Raw genomic sequence first — 23293 nt, forward strand, 5'->3', positions numbered from 1 at the left:
AGGGCAGCTAGTGTTTCCTCTCCCATCAAATAAATTACACAAGTCTTTTGCAATTTTTTTCCCCAAAAGGACTTTACGCTCCCTATAATTCCCCCTTCACAAAAAGTAAAACTAATATAATCTCAAGTCTTTTGTTTCAAATTGGGTAAACGGAATAGATTCAAGAGTGCCCATACCCTGGGAGGGGTTGCAAACATCCTGATGAAGCAATACCTGGTGCAAGAACCTGGCAAAGGAAAGCCTAAGCTTCCCACCACCTTCAGCAGCATTTTACTCAGACCCTACAGATTTCTAAAGCCAAAGACCATTTGTTGAACTGTCTTTAAGCAGCCTTGTTGGATGTGGCCCTGCAATTTATCTGTCCAGACACAAGCCACATTTGTCTTTCAACAATTCACTCTCACATCAGGTTTTGCACACAAAATTGTGTGTAAAACACACTTAGGTCTGCCTTCCCACAACTATCTGCGTCAAATCCATACCTCACAATTAAAAGTGTGGCAGAAGCACCTGAGCTAGCAACATTTGGGCTCCCCAGGGGTCCAGGAGTGATACAAACAGCTTGCTAGAACCTTTGCACACTAAATATGCCAGCGCTGCCTCTGGGTTTGGGATGGGATCTCTGCACAGCCACCAGGCATCCCTGCTGAGAAGGCAGGCAGGCTGCCAAGGGCAGCCACGAGCTCTCCAGGTCTCAGGGCAGAGCTGTTGGTGGTTTTCTACCCAGGACAAAATTCTTGTCACTGTCAGGGCTCCACGATGCCCTGTGATGCCAGCCACTTCCAGCCCCAAGTCCTGCACCAGCACTTGGCATCCCTTTGCAGGCCACAGCCCCAGCGGCGCTGACTCATTTGCCTCTTTTGCCATAAGGCAGAGGCCACAGGGCTACCCACAGCCACCACAGCAGTCATGAGAAGCCCTCATGTGCCTGTGAACTTCCAGCACTCCCACTTCAGTATCAGCCCCCTGCCATCGTGCTGCAGCCACCTTTGTTGGCTGACCCACTTAGGGGATGGCAGAAAACAGATGTGTGCAGTTGCCAGAGGTCACAGACCAGCAAATTACCTTGACCGACTGAGAGGTTTTGTTTGCTGGGTTTTTTTTTAAATAGAGGAATTTGTAGCTTCTTAACAGTTCTAATCCTTCTGGAGAGAAGAGGAAATTCAGCTTTTTATTAACTGTGGTAGATTGGTCACTAACAAGAATAACACCACAGCTGACCAAATTATTACAGCTCACTACAGGTTAAGTGAAGCCCCGACAGGGTGGTGCAGCCACCCACCACTTCGAGCCTTGAAAGTCAGAGATGCTGCCAGATCTCAGTGGCAGCTTGGGCACGTGGACTGGGTTCTTCCCCTGCCCCACTTGGCACTCCTGCCCCACACTGTGCCAACAACAGGACCCACAGATTCACTGTCAAGGCTGGCTGAACAATCAAGGCAAACTATTGGAGTATTTAAGCCTATTAAAAATGTGGTGTTCACTTGAACTGCTGGATGGATTTAAGTTGGAAAATCAAAATTGCTTATCAGCTGACGATGGTAAGTCCTGGTGAGTACACAAGGTATCCCAGGGCCATGGGACCCCTACTTTAACAAGGCTGGGCATTCCTGGCTTTCTGCAACCATCCTGCTAATGGCTAGTGCTGCAGAAAGCTCTCACTATCAGCAAAGCAAACAGAGTCCTCTGCCCCTGCCTGAGCAAGAATTCAGCCCCTCTGTATGCTTCAGAGCTGCTCTCATTGAGCTGTGCTCAGCTGTGCTCACTGGGAGCAGAAAGCAAAAGTGCAGAAGCATCCCACAGCAACTGGCTACGAGTTAACGGCACTCACCCTGACAGTCACTGCACTGGAAGAAAATGCTCTCCCAAGGATGGGAGCACATGCTACAACACATTTTGATTTCGGATCCATATGAAATTTTAGGTCTGTTGGAAATTAAACCATTTAAATTATGGGGATTACCATAGCAACGTTGTAACAACCACTTCTCCACCTCCTAGCTACTTGAAGTGCTCAGGGTTAAGAAAAGCTTTTGTCTAGGGTAAACAAAACCTTTCCAACAAACTCTGCCTTCCAGAACTGGACAAGGCCTCTCTCCACACGAAACTCTCCAGCTCAACAAAGGGCATTTTGAGGTCTCAACAAACACCTGAGGCTGGGCAGGCCCCACCTGGCCCCGAGTTGATGCCACCTTACAATGCCCAAGCCCAGGTCCAAGGTCCAAGTCCAGGGACTGCCAAAGCGAACCCTGCAGTCGTGCCACAGGCAGCAACCACTCACTGCAACGAAATACCTCTTTCCAAGATCCAAGGTTGAGCAGAAATGACACTCACACCTATATGTCCGTATTTCCCCAATAAAAAGCACGCTGTGAAACAGCAGAGCAAGGGGATTCATCAGTTTCTGATTTTTGCAGCAACGGGGGCTGTTTCATCGGACAACACTGTTCCAGCTATGCCATGCAGTTCCAAACACTAAGCATAAAGTATGCAGAGAGCTCCTACGATGCACCTCATCATGCAAGAGGACATTCCAACTGCTAACGTCCTGTGTTGCATACCAAATACTCCTTAGGAAAAAGAACAAAACATAAAATCCTTCTCCTAAACTACAGGCTCTTCACAAATAACAAAAGCAAAACATCGCTCAAAGCTCATTAAAGACTACCATAAAGTTTACTTTAAAAAACAAAACAAACCAAAACAACCAAAGAAACCAAAACAGGGCATTTATTCTGTGTTCAGATGGCTTATATTTAAATGGAAGTAGTGAGGGGCTACCCATAAAAGTTTACCCTCTGCTCGCTGACGCAGCGTGCTGCGTTCCCTGTGTCTCTGCCAGCTGTGGAAAAGCATTCCCAAAGCAACCTTCCCCCAGACCCAGAGAAGAGAATACATCAGGGGAGAGAGGGGGGGGAGAGGGGGGGCTTGTGAGCAAATTTAAACGACCAAACTCAAAAGCTGCCACTTCAAAACTTTACAAAGAGGGCTTTAACCTCACCGAGGGTGGTGAGAGACCCTTACCTCATATCCCAGGCGCGCTGCCCGCTGCAGCAACGTTTCCCCGGCGTTCTTATTGACAATGAGCCTCCGTGCTTCGGGTGGCATGGGACGGCTCGGGGTGGTCTCCTGAGGGGGGCTTGCGGCCGGCAGCTGCAAGGGCTGAGAGGTGGGTAGCAATGAGGGGGTCTGCTGCAGGCGGTCGTACAGCTTCTGTTCATACGACTTGGCTGGTGAGGAGTCACAGTCTGAAGTAGGCTCTGGTCGCTTCCTGACTTTTCTCGTTACTGTGACCTGTCAAAGCCATTAAGGGGGGAGGGAGGGTTGGTGGCGTTATCCTCACAGCAATAGGATTATATTTTGTCAGCAAAAAATTAAGGTTTTCTATTCATATTTTGTTTTTTCAGAAACTCCTGGTACAAGTTTTAAATTCAAGATTCCTTACCCCCTGCAACATTGCCTTTAGCTTGGGTTAAGAAAAGCAAATACAAAATGTGCAAAGCATCCACAGACAAATTTGAATGCAGTCCCCGCTACCCTGCATGCATGACAGCACATCAGTTTTAAGCAGGCTGGCTCTGCCTGCTTAGAGGCTGGTGGACAATTAAGTCTAAATAAAGATACCTTATCTTCAGCATTTTCGATATCTGTGGTGTCATCCCCTGTCAGAGATGACCTCCTTCTCCTCTCCTGCAGTGCCAAGTGTTTTGTTTTACACTGACGTTTCCCTGATGGCTTCTCACACTCGCTGTATTTCTGCAGCAGAGATGCATGTTGGAAGTCCTCCTCTTCGTCTGTGTACAGCCCATCTGTCTTCCGGCTTTCTTTAATTTTCTGCTGTTTGGCAGCCAACCTCGAGGCTGGAGTACAGCTTGGCTGAGCCTGCCTTTTGCTGTTTGCATTGGTGGATGAAAGGCTTTTCATGTGCGGAGACACCGGGAACGCGGGCAAGCCTAAATGGGGAGGAAAGGCATTACACGTTGCATGGTGTGTTAAAAGCAAAACACATTGCTAGCACTTAACACAAGCTCCTCCAACTGCTTAAAGAGATCTACCAATTACATTTTCAAATCATTAATATTTTAAGCCTTCCACGTCCAAACTGTACACAGCACCTTGCCAGTTAACATTAAGCTAACAGTTACAGAGCTCTGATAAAAATGGGAGAAATTAAATGCCTCGTGCCAGGTGCCGGGCACCAGGAAAGGCCACACGGTGCCAGGCCGGGCCGGGCCAGACACAGCCCAGCTGCCAGAGGCAGAGCAAAAAGGCACTGCCACACCTCCTGGCTGTGGGGAAAACTCGGCCTCCTTACCTGGAACTGCTTTATCTGAAAGGGGAACCAACTCCTTCAGCAGCCTGGGCCCGGCTGGGATTCCCACCTTTGAAGAGGTGTGGTGGCAGAGACAGGGATAGGGGGGAGGAAAGGAAAGCCAAAGAGGCCGGAGCATGGACGAGGCCTTAGTGGGTCAGTACAGGGGGAAGGGGGAGCTTAGCCTTAAGATGGCAATATGACAAGGAACATTTTGGCAGCATTTCTACTTGAAAAGCAAGCCAAGAGAGGAAAGGCTACTCAAGGAGCCATCCCTACAGAAGCCCTGTGCAAGCCCTCTGTCAAAAAGTGCAGGGATTTTGCAGGAAAAGCACCCAGCTCAGCTGTGTTTTCCAAGAACCCCAACCAGAAGCAGATTTAGATGAGACATTAGGAAGAAATTCTTTAGTGTGAGGGTGGTGAGACACCAGAACAGGTTGCCCAGAGAAGATGCGGATGCCTTATCCCTGGCAGTGTTCAAGGCCAGGCTGGATGGGGCTCTGAGAAACCTGATCTAGTGCGAGGTGTCCCTGCCCATGGCAGGGGGGTTGGAACCAGATGATCTTTAAGGGCCTTTCCAACCCAAACCATTCAATGGTAAGTGAGGTTTTCTGTGAGACCAGAAAGCCCAAGGACCTCAGAGATCTAAGGCCAGTGCTCTGGGGCCCATGGCAGGATGCTGGCAGGGGCAGGTTTTCTCCCTGGGTTAGCTCTGACCAGCTAGAACCCACAATCTGGGCCACATGAAAAAAACATGGTTACTTTTTTTTCTTTTAAATCTTTTCAGAGTGCAAGCAGGTTTACAACAAAACAAGGACAGGAAAGTTGACTTTTTATAGTCTGAATTTCCCTTGGGGAGAGAATTGAGGTGACCTCAGAACCAATGCCTCTGCAGAAAAATGAATTAAAGGTTGCTGGAAAGGAAAGGACACTTCAGCCAAACAATACCACACTGCTGAGGGAAGGTGTGGAAAAACCCCCTGAGCACTTAGAAGAGGCTCCTTTCCTCCAAGAAGTCTCTGAAGTGATGCTACTTTCAGAAAAGAAGAGACAGCAGGAGCAAATAAGGCAGCTGATCAGAGAAGAGAGACCCATCCAGAGACAGTCAGTAAAAAAGAAAATAAAATCTAGAATCCTCTTGGTGGGCAGCTTCACACTTTTGTCTTCCTTTAAATAAATCTGTGAAAGCAACTTGCAGAAGGCTTTCTAGATTAAAGATTAAAACAGAAATCCCTCAGTTCTTTCAAGCCATTTTCTAGAAAAAGATGCACACCATGGCTTGCCAAGCAGGTGTCAGGGAATTTACGGGACACACAATGTGCAGATTGTTCAGCAAAAATCCAGTAAGATTTTTAGGCTTTGCAATCCTGAAGGAAGCTGCCTAGACGTAGGCTGAGACTACGGATTCAAGGCTGTCTTTCCAACTCCGCAGACAGCATGAAGTAAGGAGTGTTTAATTTTCCTGTTCCCAGTTAACCTAATTGGAGTAGCACATGAAAAGCCCAATTCCAATTCAGAAGCATAATCATTATCTCCTTAATCACTTGCTAAAAAAACTGCAAAGATGGAAAGCAGCAGCGATGAGGTCTGGTGAGTGCAAAGGGAAGTAAAAAACTGATGCATGTAGAACAACAAGAATAGAAAGACAAGAAACCCCACAGGTCTGGAGAAGGACAGAAATACCAAAAGCATGGAGAAAAAAACACAGGAAGAGAAACCTGTCTCAAAGAACTGCAGGCTTTTCCACACAGGGATGTGTAGGCAATGAAAGCAGTTTAACCACCACAAAAAATACGTACTCCAGTCTGCAAGCTCCACGTAAACTCTGCACTCCACTTTGACCCTCCACAGTGGTGACAACAGGCACCAGGCTAAGCATTTACTGCAGCCAAGAGATGGAGAGTAGCAACACTATGTCCGGGAGCTTGGGGATCAATAACATTGCAAGAGGCCAGTGCTATCCAGAAAAAGACAAGCATCAGCCTAAGAAATGCAAAACATGCAGACAGAAAAAGGGCAAGCAATTCATTTTGCAATCCCACCTCATTTTTCTGACCACTACATATGTGAACGGAGAAGCAAAACAAGAGCGGACAGGAATATCCCCAAATATCCATGAAAACAAAAATTTTAAAACAAAAAAAAAAAAACAAAAGCAAAAAACAAAAAAACCCACAACACACTACACCAAAAACCAAAAAAACCCAAGCCTCTGACTGATGTGGGTTGTGGCGACTCTGGCTCAAAGCAGGACCTGTCTCCCTTCCCCCAGGAGCAGGCTGCAGAGAGGTCCGCACGGAAAAGCAGCTGCTGCCGCGTCACCTGAATGCTCACTTGTTCAGCTCCCACCCCGGCAGCTGCCTCCTCCTCCTGCTTGCCAAGCCAGAGGCCGCCAGGCTGCCGGCAAGCCAAGGCAGCTTTCCCGGTGGGTGAGATCCTCCAAACTCCTTTCCTCCAGGCTTTTGTTTCCATGCTGCCCGGGCAGCATGGAGATTAAGAAGACCGCTGGGTTTTCTCTTCACAGCGGGTGACCGGCTGTAAGCTCCCCGGAGGACCATCAGAAGAGAGGCTACCACAGGGCTGGCAGCACCAGGAGGTTATTGCTTAGCTGGCACTCCAGCAGAGACCACGGCTCCTGCCCTGGGTCCAGGCAAGCAGCATGATGCCCTGAGACTGCAGGCATCCCTGCACTTGTAGAGCTGCTGTGCTTCAGAGAGCCAGGACAAGCAACAGCACCGCGGAAGAGGAGGAATGAGGCAGGAACCCAAAACAATCCTGAGCAAGACACATCCTGACTCTTGTGGTTCTGACCCTTAAATATGAGGCTGCGTAGAGATGACAGCCAGCAGAATGACCAAAAGAGCATTTCCAGCCACTACTGCTTGGTCACCCAGCCAGCAGGCACTGACCAAGGGACAAGAGGGGTGACAGGCTGGTGGCAGCTTTCAATGGAATGCATGACTCCTGTCACGCTAAAATCCCAGCATGAACACAAGTGCAGCAGCCAGCCCAGATGTCAGCATGCTCCATCGTCCTGGAGATTTGCAGTCACAGGTGGCAAGTCATCCTGCTGTCAAAAGTGAGGCTTCACCAACAGAGGTGAAGACCTTGATGCCCTGCTAGTGCTAGCCTCTTGTGACAGAACCAGCTTCCCTGCAGCGGAGACCACTACATTCAGAGGCAGTTTTTGGGAACCAGGAACAGCTTCTCCCAGACTCAAGACTGAAAAAAAGCTGCAAGTGAGAAGGTATATTCTTGTATTCACAATATCTGTTTGTGAATGAAAAGTTTAAGGACTAGTCCCAGGCAAGAAAGACAAGCTGGAGGTCTCCATTCCTACGTGACTGTCAGGCAGAGCATGCTTTGTCATACAGTGGGGAAAAAAATGTCCTAATAGTAGTGAACTAAGAAAACAGATATTCAAAGGTCTACACCTCAATGGGGACACAAGATGGTCAGCATACTGATCTAAATAATCTCCAGTGCCTCTGCACAATGAATGGTGAAGCAGAGCTTAGGTTCACAGTTTTATAGTAGCTTCCAAAATGAAGACATTTTTCATAGCCATGGGTCAACTAAATCTGAATGCCTCTGGGAATGGGAGCCACCTCTTTTTCTTTCACAAGGTCATGCATAAGGGAAGCCTGTGCCTGCCACACAAGGCATTGCAGGGGAAAGCTAGAACATTCTTACACAATGTAGCTTCTTGTTAGTGACCCTCATTTAATCTCTGCAAGGTACCTCTTTTGCAAAGTACAAAGCAGAGCAGGTGATGGACAGGGATGTTTGACCTGATACCATGCTTGCCAAGGCAGCACACGAAGCAAGGGAATAAAGAGTCAAAGCTTCTTTTAAACTAAGTTTTGATCTCCTGCCTCACAAATCCTTTTGGAGAACCTTACCCATCAATAAGAACCAAGGTTTGGGGTTTTCTGCACTCAGATAGCCCTACCAAGAGGAAAGATGGATGAGGAGCTTTAAGAAAGAAGGGAAGCCAATACTCTTTCACTGTTTCAGAGATGCTACCCAGGAAAACTGACCAGTGTGGGCTGATCTGGACTCAGTCCTTTCCATGGCATGGGACAAGAGGATCCCCTCTCATCATGCTTCTCTCTTTTGATAGGATCTCAGCTAAACTACAGGTTAGGCCAGCTCGAGGGTGAATGTCTACCAGACTGAAGAAAATCCCAAATCTGTGAAGGTGGAAGGAGCCCAAACATCCATCTTGGAGCTCCCCCTCCTAGAAATGGCCGTTCCTCAAAAGCTGGCACAAGAATTGAAGAGGTGAGAGAAGAAGAGGAAGGAAGAAAAGAACTTCCAACCTTTACTCTGAAAAGCAAAAAAAGGAGAAAAGGGCTCCTTGCTGTCCCCAGAGATGGGTAATCATGACAAGGTCAGGGTATGTGGGAGCAGCACTGCTCACACAGGCTGCACACTGCAAAACCCCATCAGTCCTCCAGCCAAGCTATGGCCATTAAACTTTGCAGAGAAAGGGAAAAGCAGCAGAGCACACACACATCTTGGCCAGGGCTTCAGGAGAGCAGGGACAAGAGAACGTCCTGCCCATCTGAAGGAAAATTTGGAAGATCACTTCCTTGGGCTCTCCGCTAGGATAGAGATTGAGCAGAGAAGAGGGAGAGGTGGAGCAGGAGAAAGAAGGAAAGGGTGTGGGGCAGAAGAAACAGACAGAAACAAGTCAAGCAAAACTGATGTGCATTGAGGAAGTGAACCCTCAGAAGAGAGACACTGGGAAGATGTCTGCCAAGGGGACAGGGAGTGAGGCCACAGGGGTTTACAGGACATGCCTGGCATCCTCTCTAGGAGGACAAGTTTTGGTCTTGTGCAACTGCCCTAGGGAAAGGCAGGGAAACGCAGCAGTGCCAAGGCTGCTGGAGACGTTGGGTTCCCGAGAGCAAGAGTTGCTAGCTGTGCTGATGCTGTTTCAGAGGGTCACAGCCCCTCAAATCCTACATGTGGCTATCCACTCTTACATCACTTAACAGCCTGTTTGCTCCCTCCCTCAACCAGAAGCATGCCCATGCTCTATGCCCCCTCCCCCAGCTCTCCTCTAGAGACTTAAACTTCATCTGTGAAAGAGTATTTAAAGCCAAAACACACACACGCACACACACAAACACATAGTTACACACACATACACAAACACATTTTCTTGTCTGCCAAGTATCAGCTAGAGTGCAGTTCTTAAAAAAGGAGGTGTCAGACCTTATACAAATGGACGTCTACAGAAATACATATATATACAATTTTAAAAAGAAAAAAAAAAGCTCTTGACAATTCCTTAACATCGGTGGCAGCATGCGTCACTGTAAATGCTAAAGCCGTCTGGTTTCCCTAGTAGTCTCTGCATACCTTGTTCATTGTCACTTGTTTTGAGGGACTCTTCAGACCAACTTCTATTGCTTTTGGCCTCTGACCTTTTCTTGGTGTGCCTTTCTTCTGTGAAGTCTTTGACCTTTGCAGTGGCCTCTGGCTGAACAGCCTCAGCTAAATCTTTCCTGCTTTGCCGGCCCAACTTGCCGGACGGGGATCTCTCTGGTGACACCTGCTGCTCCCATAGTTCCCTAAGATGCTGCAGGTGACGCTGCTTTTTGGGATGGAGCCCTGTTAATTCAATGCACACCTTCAGGTTGGTCACCTCATTACAATTGGGCTCTTCTAAGTGGTTAGAGGAATTGTTTGTCATTTCCCTCTCAGGCCAGTCATCTAATGGAAAAATAACTAAAAATTAATCAAAAAGCCCCCTCAACTTAAAACAAAAGCTACATTTCACTTTCGGGGCATATAGTCTCAGCTTTACCACCACACTATGCATTTTAAAGGTTCGCTCATTAAGGGTTACATGCACTACAGTAACTTGCACTGCTGTGGCTACAGTGTCCAATGACTAGTGCTTTACCCTTATATGCCAAGATTTTTATATATACATATGTATATATATATACACTCACACATATATATATACATACGTATATATATACATATATATAATTTTAAGTGAAATGACAGTGCTCACATTAGTAACTATCAAGTTCAAAAATGGAAACACATTAAGCCAAAGGGACGTTCCTTTCACAAGACATTTCTTGAGAGAGACCAATGCAAAATGCTGTCTTACCTTTGGAGTTCTTCTTCTTTTTTGCTTTTGATACAAGTTCGTCCTGCAGTTCATCCACAAAGTTTTCATTTTGGCTGCCATCATTTTGCACTCTCTCACCAGAGTGTTTACGCTTCCTGTCCAGACGTGGACATGGATGTTGGCCAATATCTTCTGTTGGCTGGTCTTCCGCTTTTTCATATATAGAATGTCTCTCTAAGTAACATTTCTCATTTGAGAGATCTTTTTCCTCTGGAGTTTCAAGAAAGTGACCTTGGTTGTTTTCTGTACTAGTAAAGTTACCTAAAAATAGAAAAAACCAAACACCACGAGACTTAATAAATATAAAACAATTAATTGTGAGAAAGCTATGCTCTCTGATCTCTTCAGTGTTACCTCCATCATGACTTATGGCTCACAAGGCATGCCAAAAACCAGAAAGTGGTATTTCAGAACTAGGTTCTGCTGGTCAGCCTAAGGCAGTGGTTTTCTCAACAGTTAAGTACAAAACCCCTAAAGTGTCATACTTTGTGTTGGGTTTACATCAGTTTAAGAAATACAATATTCACAATACTTGTATCCACAGAAACATCACAATATGCTTTTTTTTAATAAAAAAACACATATTTAGATACTCACAGCACAGACCCTTTTCAGAAAGACACCTCACTGCCTCACCATCTCCCCCCCAAATTATGGTAAGTAATAGCCCAAGATCCACTTTGCTATTACTTTCTTTTAAACAATACCTTCTGATGATAATAAAGCATTAGTCTTTCACTAATCCATCTCTTTCCCTAACTTCTCGCATAGAATTGCAGTCTGAAGTAAAAGCTTTCATCCCTTCTTCTGGAGATAAAAATGGGATACGGAGCATGCACACACATAAACGGGAATACCACTAAGAATAGCTGTGATATTTTCTAAAAAGCGCTACTTGAATCCAAGGTTATAAAAAGGCTTCCTCACTTGAAGTAACCAGCCAGTCACTGTACATCACATGGTCTTCACCACCTCCTTTTATAAAAAAGGACCTCATTTTTTTTAAGGAATATTTCCAGCAGCGGCAAGAGGGTGAGCTTTGAAAAGCTTACTAGAAAGTAGTCTGACAAACTAGCCACAAAACACCCACACTGCCATGCTTACCCTAACTTCAGCTTCCCCCCTCCAATACTGTTGCCCAAATTTAGATACAACTTAAGCAATTTTAAACGGATGCTTGACTTAAAATGACAATCATCTTGAACAGGATTTTTTTTTGGTGAGTTCCACCGAACTAGACAAGGCATGGTTAGGCATGCAGTACAGATTGCAACACAGTAATCGGTTTCCATTTACAGTTCTCACAATTTGGTTTTCCCGTGTGTCTCAGTACTCCTGGCTGACCAATACACTCTTTCCACTTGCCTGCTGCTGTTCATCAAATTGTCCTGTCCTACATCCCCGTGGCTCACTCTCCCTTTTTCCTCATCCTCTTCTTTGCCCTTCCTCATTCTCACACTTCCCTTGCTGCAAACGCACTGCTGGTTTCCTACTGTGACTCCTGACACCTCTCTTTTTCCTTCCCTTCTCCCAGTCCCCACAGTCCTTGCTCAGCCTACTCTCTTGTAAATCCTGGCCTTCAACTTCTGCTCTTTCCCCTCACCAGGGCAGGCACTGCCTCCAATTCCTGTCCCCCTCTAAGATCCACAGCACCAAGCACAACCTGTCATGCTAGCAGCCCAACCATAACCCATCTTATCTTGGGAGCACCTTTCCACAGCTCTGCTAACACCTTCTGGCTTCACAACTGTCCTTGAAATCCCTATTGTCAGCAACAGAAGACCAAGGGGGGGGAGAAAAAACATCTCATCTCTTATGAGATTTTTCTTCACCACAGCTTTGGAAAGACTACAAGTAGCACCCAGGGCTCTGGAGACGTTTGCAGGCACCAGAAGACATCCCAGCACTATTTTTTTACACTGCTTGGGAAGCTGCCTGCAGGGCTGGCTTTATGAAACAGTAGAAGATACTTGGCCAAGAAAAACCAAAACAAAAGTTGACTTTTTCCGGGTAAGAAGGACGCTTAGGCCATTCTGCTATTTGGCAATGCTCCTTTCTGCAAATCCGTCTGGCCAACACCTGCTCCCTTCAAGACTTTAAAATGCAGTCTGTCACACTTCTTGCGGCTAGCACGCCTCACATGTTCCAAAAAACAGGTACTCATCTTACAACAACTGTGCCTCTAGTCGCCAGTGTGTCCCCGAAACCAGAATGAATTCTGGCAACATCTTGTGCTTGCACATCTGGCACGAAGATGCTGCCCAACAGCTGTATCCTATATCCACACCAATAGCCCCAGCAGTCCTGTTTCACACAGCACAAAAGATGCTGGACCAGCCACGTTTTAAGTATCACTTCAGAAATGCATCTATCAGATTTCATTTTACATTTTTAATGCAATCTGCTATTTTTCCCCCTTACATACGGAAACATTATACTTATATGCTCAGTTTCTCTGAACAGATCAGGTAAGGGCACTCTCCACTACACTTCCACTGTTTACATCCTTCACGTCTCCAGCCATCCCAGTAACTACACGCCACGGTTCACACTGGGAGTCACTAGATCAGGACAGCTTTCCTGCTTTTTACAGTGTCTGGCCTGAGAAAGGGCAGTCACATCCTGACCAGTTCCCGAAGAAGCTTTCGCAGGGTCAGAGGAAGTAGCAGGCTGCAGCAGGGGAGGGAGGCGTTGATGGTCTTAATCTTTGGGGCATGCAGGAAACAGCAAGCTAATTCCAGCCTGCCACCACTGAAAGCAACCCACTGCAGATTAATTCCTTCTCTAACTGCAAGAGCACTTGGCACAGGCAGACCATCCATGCTAATAAAAATAAATAAATAAATAAATAAAAAAAAAAGAAGGAGGGAAGAAACATTTGCTGCAACCTCACTAGCAGCTTGTCACCACCAGCGAGTGTTTCTGTGGGCCTCTGTGTGCCACAGAGAACGGCACACACCTGTTGAAGTTCATCCAAAAAGACCAAGCTGCCAGGAACTCTGTGACACCTTTGCCACTGCTCTCTGATCAAATCTGAGAGGGGGCCCCTCGGGCGACCAGTGCTACGCCTACTCAGCTTCCAAGCTGGAAATTCCTCTCGAGGACTGCCCGTCTCACACACCACCTCTGAAATCCATCCCGCTAGTTGCGGTTAAGACCATTAGAGGAGTGACATCTCGGCTCCTTAATCCAGGTTGCACAACCATCCTGCATCAACACAGGACAGCGAAGCCGGGGAGCCGTGTCCTTGCCTATCTGCTCTGCTACAGACACTCCCCGCCTCTTCTACAGCCGGATTTTCACCGTGAAAGAACAAAGGTCAGAAGCTGTTCGGGACAGAGCATTGCCCACAGGCTGTCAGGCTCTCTACGCAGCTTGCACAGACACGTTGCATGCCCAGAGGTTTTTCCCCTTGGCGCGGCAGCGGCCGCCTCACGAAGCACAGGCCCTATTAATATTTTACCACCGGATTCCACTCTGTCCTCAAACTGTTTTGCAAGCAACCCGGATCAGACGCAATGTCTCCCCAAATTAAGACATAAATGTCAACATGAGGCACAGCAACATAAGCATTTCTTGCATGCCCAACAAAGACAAGGAGAATTTGTTTGCTTTTGTTCCCCCCTGCCACGTATCTACAACATCCTTTTCTGTGCCCCAGGAAGAAAACAATAAAATACTTGCAGTCTTCATATAACCATTATTCAAACAGCAACAAAGTAACCAGAAACACAGGATAAATGCTGAGTTCTCATAGTAACATACCTCTAGGAGTAAAAAGATTAACCTCCCAGAACTGTTCCTTCCTCGGGCCTCCAGCATTTGTCAGTCTCACACCAGCTGTGAGAACCAGCACCAACAACTCAAACCATCTCTCACTCACTGTCCTGCCCAACTAGAAACATGGAAGAATTAAGTAGATGCTTTTCCTCATACGGTTTCTGCCTGAAGCAGTATCTCCTTAGTTCATGGGCTACAATCTCAGAGAAACATTTGCACACACGCATGAACACACTATCCAAAAAAACTTCCCTTCATTTTTCCATCTTCCTGTTGCTGTCAGCTGTTTGAGACCAGGCCCTCCCATGCAATGCAAACAAGGAAACACATCTTGGTGTTTAAAGATGCAATTCTTTTGTTCAAAATAACATGGCAGCTAAAAACAGCCTTCCCTCATCCCTGGAGCAACCTGTCATTGCACTCACTTATGCAAGACACCCTTTACTCATCCGAGGACGGTAATGACTATCTAGATGCTAAAACCCAGTACTCAGCATGGAGATCACAGCAGTAAGAAATTCCCTGAGTCACCTTCAGCATCCAATTCTAAGTATGCCATGGGAGAGTGGGAACCTGGCTGGTTTCATTTTCCCTCCCAGCATCATTTCTTGGGAACTTTCTGAATTTGTTTTCTTCTGCTCAAGCCCACTATACCTCACTAACAAGCAACTGCCATTGTGCCAGCACAAGAGTTTTGTTTCTCCCTCTGTTTTTTTTTTGGCACCATGTCCACAGTCAGGAAGATAATAACTGACCAGGGCAAAGGACATGTTTACTGTCTCCATCTTTCATTTGTTCAGGTACACACACAGCCCAGGAAGAAAAGCAAAGCAGGTGACTGCCATGCAAAGGGACACCAGCATCTCACTCTTGACAGTGAAGATCAGCTCTAAACATTTTGGCACATTACACCATTTATTATCACATATAGAAACTGCTTTAACTTTTTCCTCATGACCTCAGACCTTAAGACCAGGCTTTTAACATATCAGGTTTTATGTTCCCCAGCTAAGGCTTAAATGGGCAGTGTCCTCCTCCTTGAAAATTAGATAAATCAGTGAAATCACACTCTACAATCAAGAAATTCACAGCTTGTAGAATTTATTCAATCTTTCACATTTGGGTATGATTTTCAATACCACTAGAAGAGCTTTGTTATGAACCAACATGCGATCATCACATGCCCGTATTGATGCATTTGTCCGTGCCAATAGTTTAAATCACTTGATCTCTGAACAATCCTATGACTCATGACATATGCATCCCATAATTTATCATGTTTGTGCTATGGAAATGCACCGGAGCAGCATCGCCTCAGCAACATTTACAAGTCACCCTGGCAACAAAGCAGCTTCACAGCTGCTCTCAGACTACCTGGCAAAACCTAAAGGAGATGGGAAAGAATTAAAGCAGTTCTACTTTACTCCTTCGGTTTAATTGCCCATTAATCAGCTGACACCACTACCTCCCTTAAAACAGTCCTTTTTAAAAAAACAAAAAAGCACACAACCGAAACCCCACCTTTTTTACCTTTCTCCAGAAGGCACAAGGAAGTTTAAGAAGACTGTCAGTACAGCAAAAGCATGCACCACCAAGTCACAGGAAAAGTTTAAGGAATCAAATACTGTGCCTTAGTTTGCTTCCAAAAAAGTCCATACTCATGCTACAAAGCTAGGAAAATTAGCAAGTCCCAGGGCAAGCAAAAGAAAGGATCTTCAATCCTATCAGATGTCTCTGTAAGTATCACCTGCCTGTGTTATTTAGCTTTTTGTTGCTGTCCTTGTCACCGCACTGGTAGATTCAGAGGAGAGGAAGGGGTGAGCATCTGCTAAGGCCCTCATCAGCTCCTGAGCTCCACACCAAGCTCGGCCACAGCCACACCAAGCCAGCAGCAGAGGAGCCCTGTGAGCCGGCTCCATGCCACAATCAGAGTTTCGGTTGTGGTTTTCCTCTTTGCTGCCAACACAGGGCAGCAGATGAAGTGTTCTCAGTGGGGGTCCCACCTAGAAGCTTGCTGGTTTTGCTGCAGCGCTGCCCGCCGCTCACACATGCAAAGGCACGCTGCTTTGATTTTAGCCAGCACTGGATGAAAGCTGTATAAAGTTAGGTGAACCATCTTTTCAACAGCCAAGATCACTTGCAGGAAAACAAAAGAGGTTGCAAGCCATCAGCTAGTTCCCGTTCGAGAGCTTTAAAGCCCAACACAACAACAGTGTGGTTAGAAAGTGGAGAGAAAGGGAAGGCAAGAGAGAAGTAGCCCTGGCTCTCCCAGGTGACAGATGAATGGAAAGAGCAGGCAGAGCACATCTTCCCTTTGCCCACCACTTAGCAAAAAGATGCATCAAGACCACTGGCAGCTCAAGCCCCACCAGAGCCCAAGCCACTACACTTAGAGGCATTCAAGAAGTGTGAAGCTCAGCTTCCTGATTTATCAGCTACTATCCCCAGGGACAGGAGGTGAACCACCACAATAAAAAAACTTTTACTGAGACCTCAACCTCTACCAGTAAGTATCTGCTGCTCTACAACAAGGCATACAGAGCTCCCTCAGCAGAACAGATCTGTGCTTTCAGGAGTTTAGACATTTGGCCAAACTCTGAAATAGCCTGTTAAGTCAGAGCTAATTAGAAGATGAGATGAACGAACTAAAGTGAGACTGAACATACTTTCCCTGCTTTCTACGGTTATTTAATAGTCTCAAACAAATTTCAGCCAGCAGATTCAAGTGCCAGAGACCTCACCAAATGATGCATTTAAGGACACACCACATCATCAGTCTTTTTCAAGGATGGGAGGAGGGTTGTTTCAGCAAACACACTCTTCCTTCCCACAGCTCAACACCCTGCCACCCTTGAAAGCATGCTCCACACCCCAGGCAGGCTCTCCCCCCCCTTCACTCATCCCTGGCCCCACAGACCACCACTGCTTCACCCTGCTGGACCCATCTTGCCCTACAGCCACAACCCAGGTGCTGCTGATGCTGTTCTTCATGCTTTCCAGTACACCCAGGGTGGGATTTAACAGAGAACATCACCAGGGTACCCTGGGCCCTCTGAGGAGCAAGGTAGTCTGCAAGGACAAAAACCAAGGTGCCAGCTTGCTGAGCGCTCAGAGTTAGCATGGGGACTGCAAAGACAGCGGTGTCTTCCTCTCCACAGCCACCTCAATATAGTTTGGAGAAGGGTAAAGCCATTTAGTTTCCAGGGGCTCAGACCTCCTCCCCACCCTGGTGACACGGGATTAAAACTTTGCCTTGCTATTCTGCCAGTCTGATTTTTGTTGAGGCTGTTATTTCAGTGACAGCAACACCACAGTAACTTGATTTAGGTGAGTAACCAGGCAAGTACGATTGACCAGCATGCTCTCTGCCAAAAGCATTAACCAAAGACCAAAACAATAATTCAAAGTTATTAAATTGCCTGAATGAAATTTTCTACTAGCCCTACTCATCATGAATCTCCACCTAAAGAAGAGCACACTTAATCAAGTTACACAGTGCACACGCACGCACACACATGCATGGTGCAGTCTGCAGGGTGTTTCCTCTTGTTTTGCAATAGATTCAGCAGGGGTTTTTTTTCTGAGTTGTTGAAGTAGCAACAGGAGGAACCGATCCATTTTTTAACCATATAGGTAAAAGAATTTGGGAAACTGATGGAAACCAGATGCTTACTAAGAGCTCAAATTTAAAAATATGTATATAGAGATTTATTTATTTATAGTTTACCTAGCTTTTAGAGCAGGGGTGCTAGCATACATTTTCAGCAGTTCTGCAACATCTTATCACAGCCTAGAGGCAGGAGATAGCTCCTTGAGGAATTCTGCAGTCACCCATCTGCCCTCAAGGACCTGCATCAGCTGGGCACACATATTCCCCCCAGCCACTGCAGCAAGAAGTCATCCAGGCAAACTAGCCTCCCATGGCTTAGTTTTACAGACAGCTTTTACAGGTAAGTCAGCCTGGCAGATCACATCCTTACTCACTCTCCACCACCTTTCACCCCTCCATCCTAGCTGCAACATTGGCATTTCCCATTGCTAGGGCACCTTCAGGAAACTGAACTCCTTGTTGGCTCTCACTCTTCCCCCACCATTGTTCTGCATTTAAAACATAACCTTAAATCTTCACTTTCACTGGTTCATGTGCTACCTCATCAATTAAACACACCATCTCCTCCAGACAGTAACTCTGGTGCCAGTTAACTGTCTGCTGAAAAGCAAGTACAACTGCAACTTGCAGACTCCAAACAAGCACCGAGAGCACCAGCTGTGGCAGGTCCATATCTGCAGAGGCAGTGGTCAGGAACTTCAACCAGCAGCACCACGTGAACATGAAGATTCCACTGCCTGTGCAGCTTTGCTGCAAGCTGCCACAGCACAGAGACACATACACACTTCAGAAAGCCATCCAAATTTGCTTACATCTGTCATTGTCATTTTGGTCAGCAATGGCATCTTCCAGAGCGACAGACTTTGGCTTCTTTTCACTGTTTCCTTTCAAGTTCTCCCAGTCTGCCTGGCTCAATCTGCAGACCTCTGAGTCTTTGGTAGCTGTTTGGCCTTCTCTCTCTTTCATCTCCAACTCTGAGAAGCGCATCATTGCACGCTAGAAAGAGAATTGATATGAAAAAAAAAAGTCTTGCGATAAAAGCTACTTCATTTACCTTACCTTATATGAAAGCATTTCCAAAGAAAAATCAGCTCAAAACCAAGGCTTCAGATAGATAGCTATGGTAGGAGTTTAACACACCTGACTTGTGAAACAGTGTTCAAGCATCTATATGCAAATAGCCACACAATTCTTTCATATATAATTATATATATATATACATAAGATATATAAATGTATACTGTATATAAAAAAAAACATTCCGTTTTGGAGGTAAAAAGAGACAAAAACAAAAAGAAAAGGAAAAAAAACAACAACAACACAAAACCATACAATGAATAAAGACGACTATGGCCCACAAACTTCCCTCTGTGTATTTGGAAATGAAATTTAACTCAAAGGTTTATGTAAGAGTCTAGTAATAAAAATTTGAAGAACTGACCTCACAGTAAGCAGCAGGTAGACATAAAATACTGTCCTCTTGTAATCCTTCCATCTATGTAATTAAAATGGGCACTCAATGGATCATTTAGATAATTTCATCCATTTTTATAAGCATAAACCAATTCTTTTCTTAACAATGCAAAACAATTTGGCTTAACTCATCCCTTCATTAAAAGTAAAATACCTTAAGGATATTCCTATACAATATCTGTCATCCCTCAGCATCGACCTCAATACCGCTCCTACTCTTCCCTACGCGTTCGCTTGGCGCAAACGTTGCCTGAGACCCGCTAATACATGGCTGCGACTCCTCTCCATCAAACGGCACGTTTGGCATACTAATCACAACTTCTGGGTACGCTTTGCTAGCTGGCACTACAGGCCAGCTGAGAAATTACAGCCACCACCAGCGCCAAGGTAACATGCATGCCTGTCCAACTCCCCTCCGTAACTGCACAAACATTTCATACGTACATTAACATTTTACATCAGATCTTAGCAAAAGCCCTTTAAAGCTTACTAGCGCGTACATACGTAAAAGCTATACATACTATTCTTTGTATCGCCTCGCTCTCGTTAACAAACTTACTATGCTACTTAAAACCGTTTCTGGCGAGTACGCCCTAACGAAAAAAAGTTCAGATTTCCCCACCTGCATCGCTTCTCTCAACTTTTAATACTCGACTGCAACTTGCAACAGAGAAATATCGACAAAAAGCGCGGCGGTCGTTGGACCGCGCGGACTCACCTGCAACGCCCGCTGCTCCCGGCTGAGCTGGCTGGAGTCTGCGTACAGTTCGGTCGTCACACACTTGAATCGATCACCTACGTAACCGGCAGAGTTTGCGATCCTCTTGGCCAACTTAGACGGCTTGGGTTTCAGTATTTTGCCATCGGCAGAATCTGCTTCGTCGGCTCCGTCTTTGGTATACGTCTGGTTGGCATCGATGCTCGACGGCATGGTCCCCATGCAGAACGGCTTCGCATCCTCCTGCACCTTGCCAAAAGCCAGAGGCGGAGCATCGCTCTCGTGAGCACTTTCCAAAAAAGCGGGCGAAGGCTGGACTGTCACTCTCTCTTTAGCCTGGCTCACAGATAAATCTTCTTTCCTTAAGCCGAAAACTGATGAACTCTGGGCTTGCTTGAAATTATAGGTTTCATGAAGATCGTTATTTCTTCCAAACTCCTCTCTCATTACAATAAAATCTCTGTGCTGCAACGCCTGCTCTACCTTGTGCTTTGTGGGGTCATTAGCCTGATTACTGCTTTCTGTAGCAAAGCTGGCTTTCGTTACATTTGCTTCGCTTTTAGCCTCTTGTTCATCTCGCAGAAGATCCGGGAAGACGTGTTTGTCGCTTTTGGCAGAGTTTTTACTGTGGCCAGAGCCCTGATGCAATTTCACACTCTTGTCTCCGGGTACTTCGAAATGCATCTTCCCACTGCTCTCCATGAGCTCTGGCAACCGGCCTCGCAGACCCGGGTCCTCGTAGCGGACCCTCTCATGAGACCGCGACCTCCTTTCTGCTTTCTCCTCCTTAGTGATCTCCAAAGCCGAATGCTGCAGCAGCACGGGGTGCATCATCCCCATCCCTAGTGTGTCCTGGTACGCCATGAACTCCCCCCGCCCCGCTGGCAGGCTGTAGGGGAGTCCAGGTTTGGGAGCCAAGTGGCCAGGGTAGAGGCTGCCGCTGGGCAGCAACACAGGGTGAGGATACACGTGTCCTTTCCCATGGATGGAGAGCGGGCTGATGGCTATTCCCTCTGGCACCGGGTATGGGAGGTAACTTCTGGGGTAGGGCAGAGGTGGAGAGCGGAACGCCTCGTTGGGTGGCAGGAAAATGGGGCTGGAGGCCAGGGCAGTCTCAGCTGCTTTGAAGTTGGCTTCCTGGCTGCAGGATTTGGCCACCTTATTGCTGTGTTTCACAGGGGTACCAACGGGCTGCCCGACATGCTGTATGACCGAGGCAGTGCTCTCTGCAGAACTCCTGGCTGTCTTGGCGCAATCCACGTTGGCATTGGGAGCTGGTGATGCTGACGCCGGCCGCCCCCCTGCTGACATCGTCCCCGAAACGCTGCTGACGACTGCCTCAGTGCCGCCCATCCTGGGGCAGGAGGAGCTCCGCTGCTGCGGGATCACCCAGTCCAGCGCCTTGTTTTTCAGCTGGACGCTCTTCCCGCTCTCCTCACCAGGGCTGGGACCAGGAACGATCCATGAAGAGGGCGCCGTGCTGATAATTTCAGGCCTGTAGATGGGGCAGCCGTTCCCAGGAGAAATGGTTTCTTTTTGAACGATGTCACTGCTGGGCAAGTGCGTCCCCCCTCCTGCCCTACTGTGCACCAGCACCGTCGGTGTCATTTTCTTACCGTGATCTGACTTGCTGGCGGTTTCCACATCGACGACTTTTGCCGACAAGTCCAGGGGTTTGTCGGTGGCATCTTTGGTCGGGGTCTGCTTTTCAAGGAGCGGGGGTGACCTGCCATCTTTCCGATCGTGACCGCTTTTCCGAGTGTGGGGGGCGGCCGGCAGGGGTGCCTCCCCCGCATCGCTGCCTTTGGGAAGCTTCCCATTGGCAAGGCGGGCGGGTGGAAATTCACCACCGACGTTCACGTAGGGCTTTGGGAGGGTAACGGCAGAGGAGGGAGAAGTGGTGATCCTGGTGAAGTGTTTGTGGAAATCGGCATAAGCGTCCCCTACCTGGGCGGGGAGGGGGAGACGAGGGGACGGCCGGGGAGAATGGGGCAGCAGGAGCGCGGGATCCGCTGGCATGTTGGTGGGGGCTGGCTTGGCAGCAGGGACCCGGGGCTGCTTACTGCTCTGGATGTGGGGGTAGGCATGTGCATCGACAGGGTTGCCAGGGCTGACACCCATCTTCCACGACAAGCTCTTATCTGGACAGTGCACCAACGGTGGGATCGTCGGTGAAGCTGAAGCAGTTGAGAGCCTCATGGGCGATGCCAGCGACGAAGGGATGTGGGGGGCAACGTAGTGGGAGGGAGGAAGGTATAAAAAACGTTCACCGTTCGTACATATAGGTGAGTAAGCCAGGTGCTGTGGTAAGCTGTAGGTGGACTGCTGAGGTAGCAAGGCCTTGTACATGTTCAATGAATACTTATTTGGTGAGTCAAGGAAAGGGTATATGGTGGGTGTCGCACCCTCCATATAGGGGCTTACCCAGGGGAGCCTTAGGTAACTAGCACCATTGACACCGAGGGGACTCTGCTTGTCACCCGCAGCTCGGTCCAAACCCAGCGTCTCTCCCGTTGGGACAGAGTTTTTTTGTATTCCAGGTGGCGTCTTGTAAATAGCACTGAAGCCATTCGGGGCTTTTCCAGAGACAGCTGCGTTCTCTACCACTTCAGGGGGATTAGACTTAAACTGTATCTCTGGATTTCTTTCAGGAGTAAATCCAAGCCCGGCTATCGAACTCGTAGCATCCCGTGATTTTTCCGAGCCCAGCCCACACAAGCTGGAATAGACAATACTACTGGGGACTCTGAGTCCTTCTCGCATGAGTCCAGACCTGTCCATACTCAGAGCTGCGAGACTGTCAATGCGATGTGCTGTAGCCGCATCCACCTTTACAGAACAAGAAGTATGTTACTTTCACATTTTGCTACAATGACTACCGATCAAGCTACAGACATTCGGAGGAGAAAACAACACCAATGCAAACGCCTTGTTTGTCGTGACAACATACAGTGGCCGATCGAACAGGAGAACGGGAGAATAGGAACCTACGGGGCAGTATGTATCACCACAAACACCAATACACATCTCTCCGCACCAAAATTCATCGGCTAGAAGCAAAGGTGTGAGGACCCATAGCCCAAGCAGCCAGAAGTGGTCCAAAGACAATGCTCAGTGGCATCGCTCCCTCGCAGTAAACAGCTTGTCAGCCCCAGCCCTGCCAGAGCAAGAGGATGTGGGCTGGTAGTGTGGAGAGCAGGAAGGGAAGGATGGAGAGCGTCTCCTCCTCCAGGACCTCTTCCT

General features: G+C 47.3%; 1 protein-coding gene across 12 annotated transcripts in view; it reads right to left on the reverse strand.

Annotated features, from left to right (window-relative positions):
- BCOR (BCL6 corepressor) overlaps positions 1-23293 on the reverse strand; it is an 82367-nt gene that overhangs the window by 13563 nt on the left and 45511 nt on the right. For 4 of the 12 annotated variants that reach the window (XM_071750974.1, XM_071750950.1, XM_071750958.1 and 1 more), the window contains exons 4-10: positions 20051-22879; positions 19301-19354; positions 18672-18855; positions 10449-10730; positions 9683-10036; positions 3625-3953; positions 3025-3294 (exon numbers count right to left, since the gene is read on the reverse strand). In XM_071750974.1, the coding sequence (XP_071607075.1) occupies positions 3025-3294; positions 3625-3953; positions 9683-10036; positions 10449-10730; positions 18672-18855; positions 19301-19354; positions 20051-22879 (4302 nt within the window). The remainder of the gene's footprint in view (positions 1-3024; positions 3295-3624; positions 3954-9682; positions 10037-10448; positions 10731-18671; positions 18856-19300; positions 19355-20050; positions 22880-23293) is intronic. The other 8 variants (XM_071751038.1, XM_071751029.1, XM_071751037.1 and 5 more) reach the window with 5 other exon arrangements.

Source organism: Heliangelus exortis, chromosome 1 (genome assembly GCF_036169615.1).
Source record: "Heliangelus exortis chromosome 1, bHelExo1.hap1, whole genome shotgun sequence".
In the NCBI taxonomy this organism is placed as follows: domain Eukaryota; kingdom Metazoa; phylum Chordata; class Aves; order Apodiformes; family Trochilidae; genus Heliangelus; species Heliangelus exortis.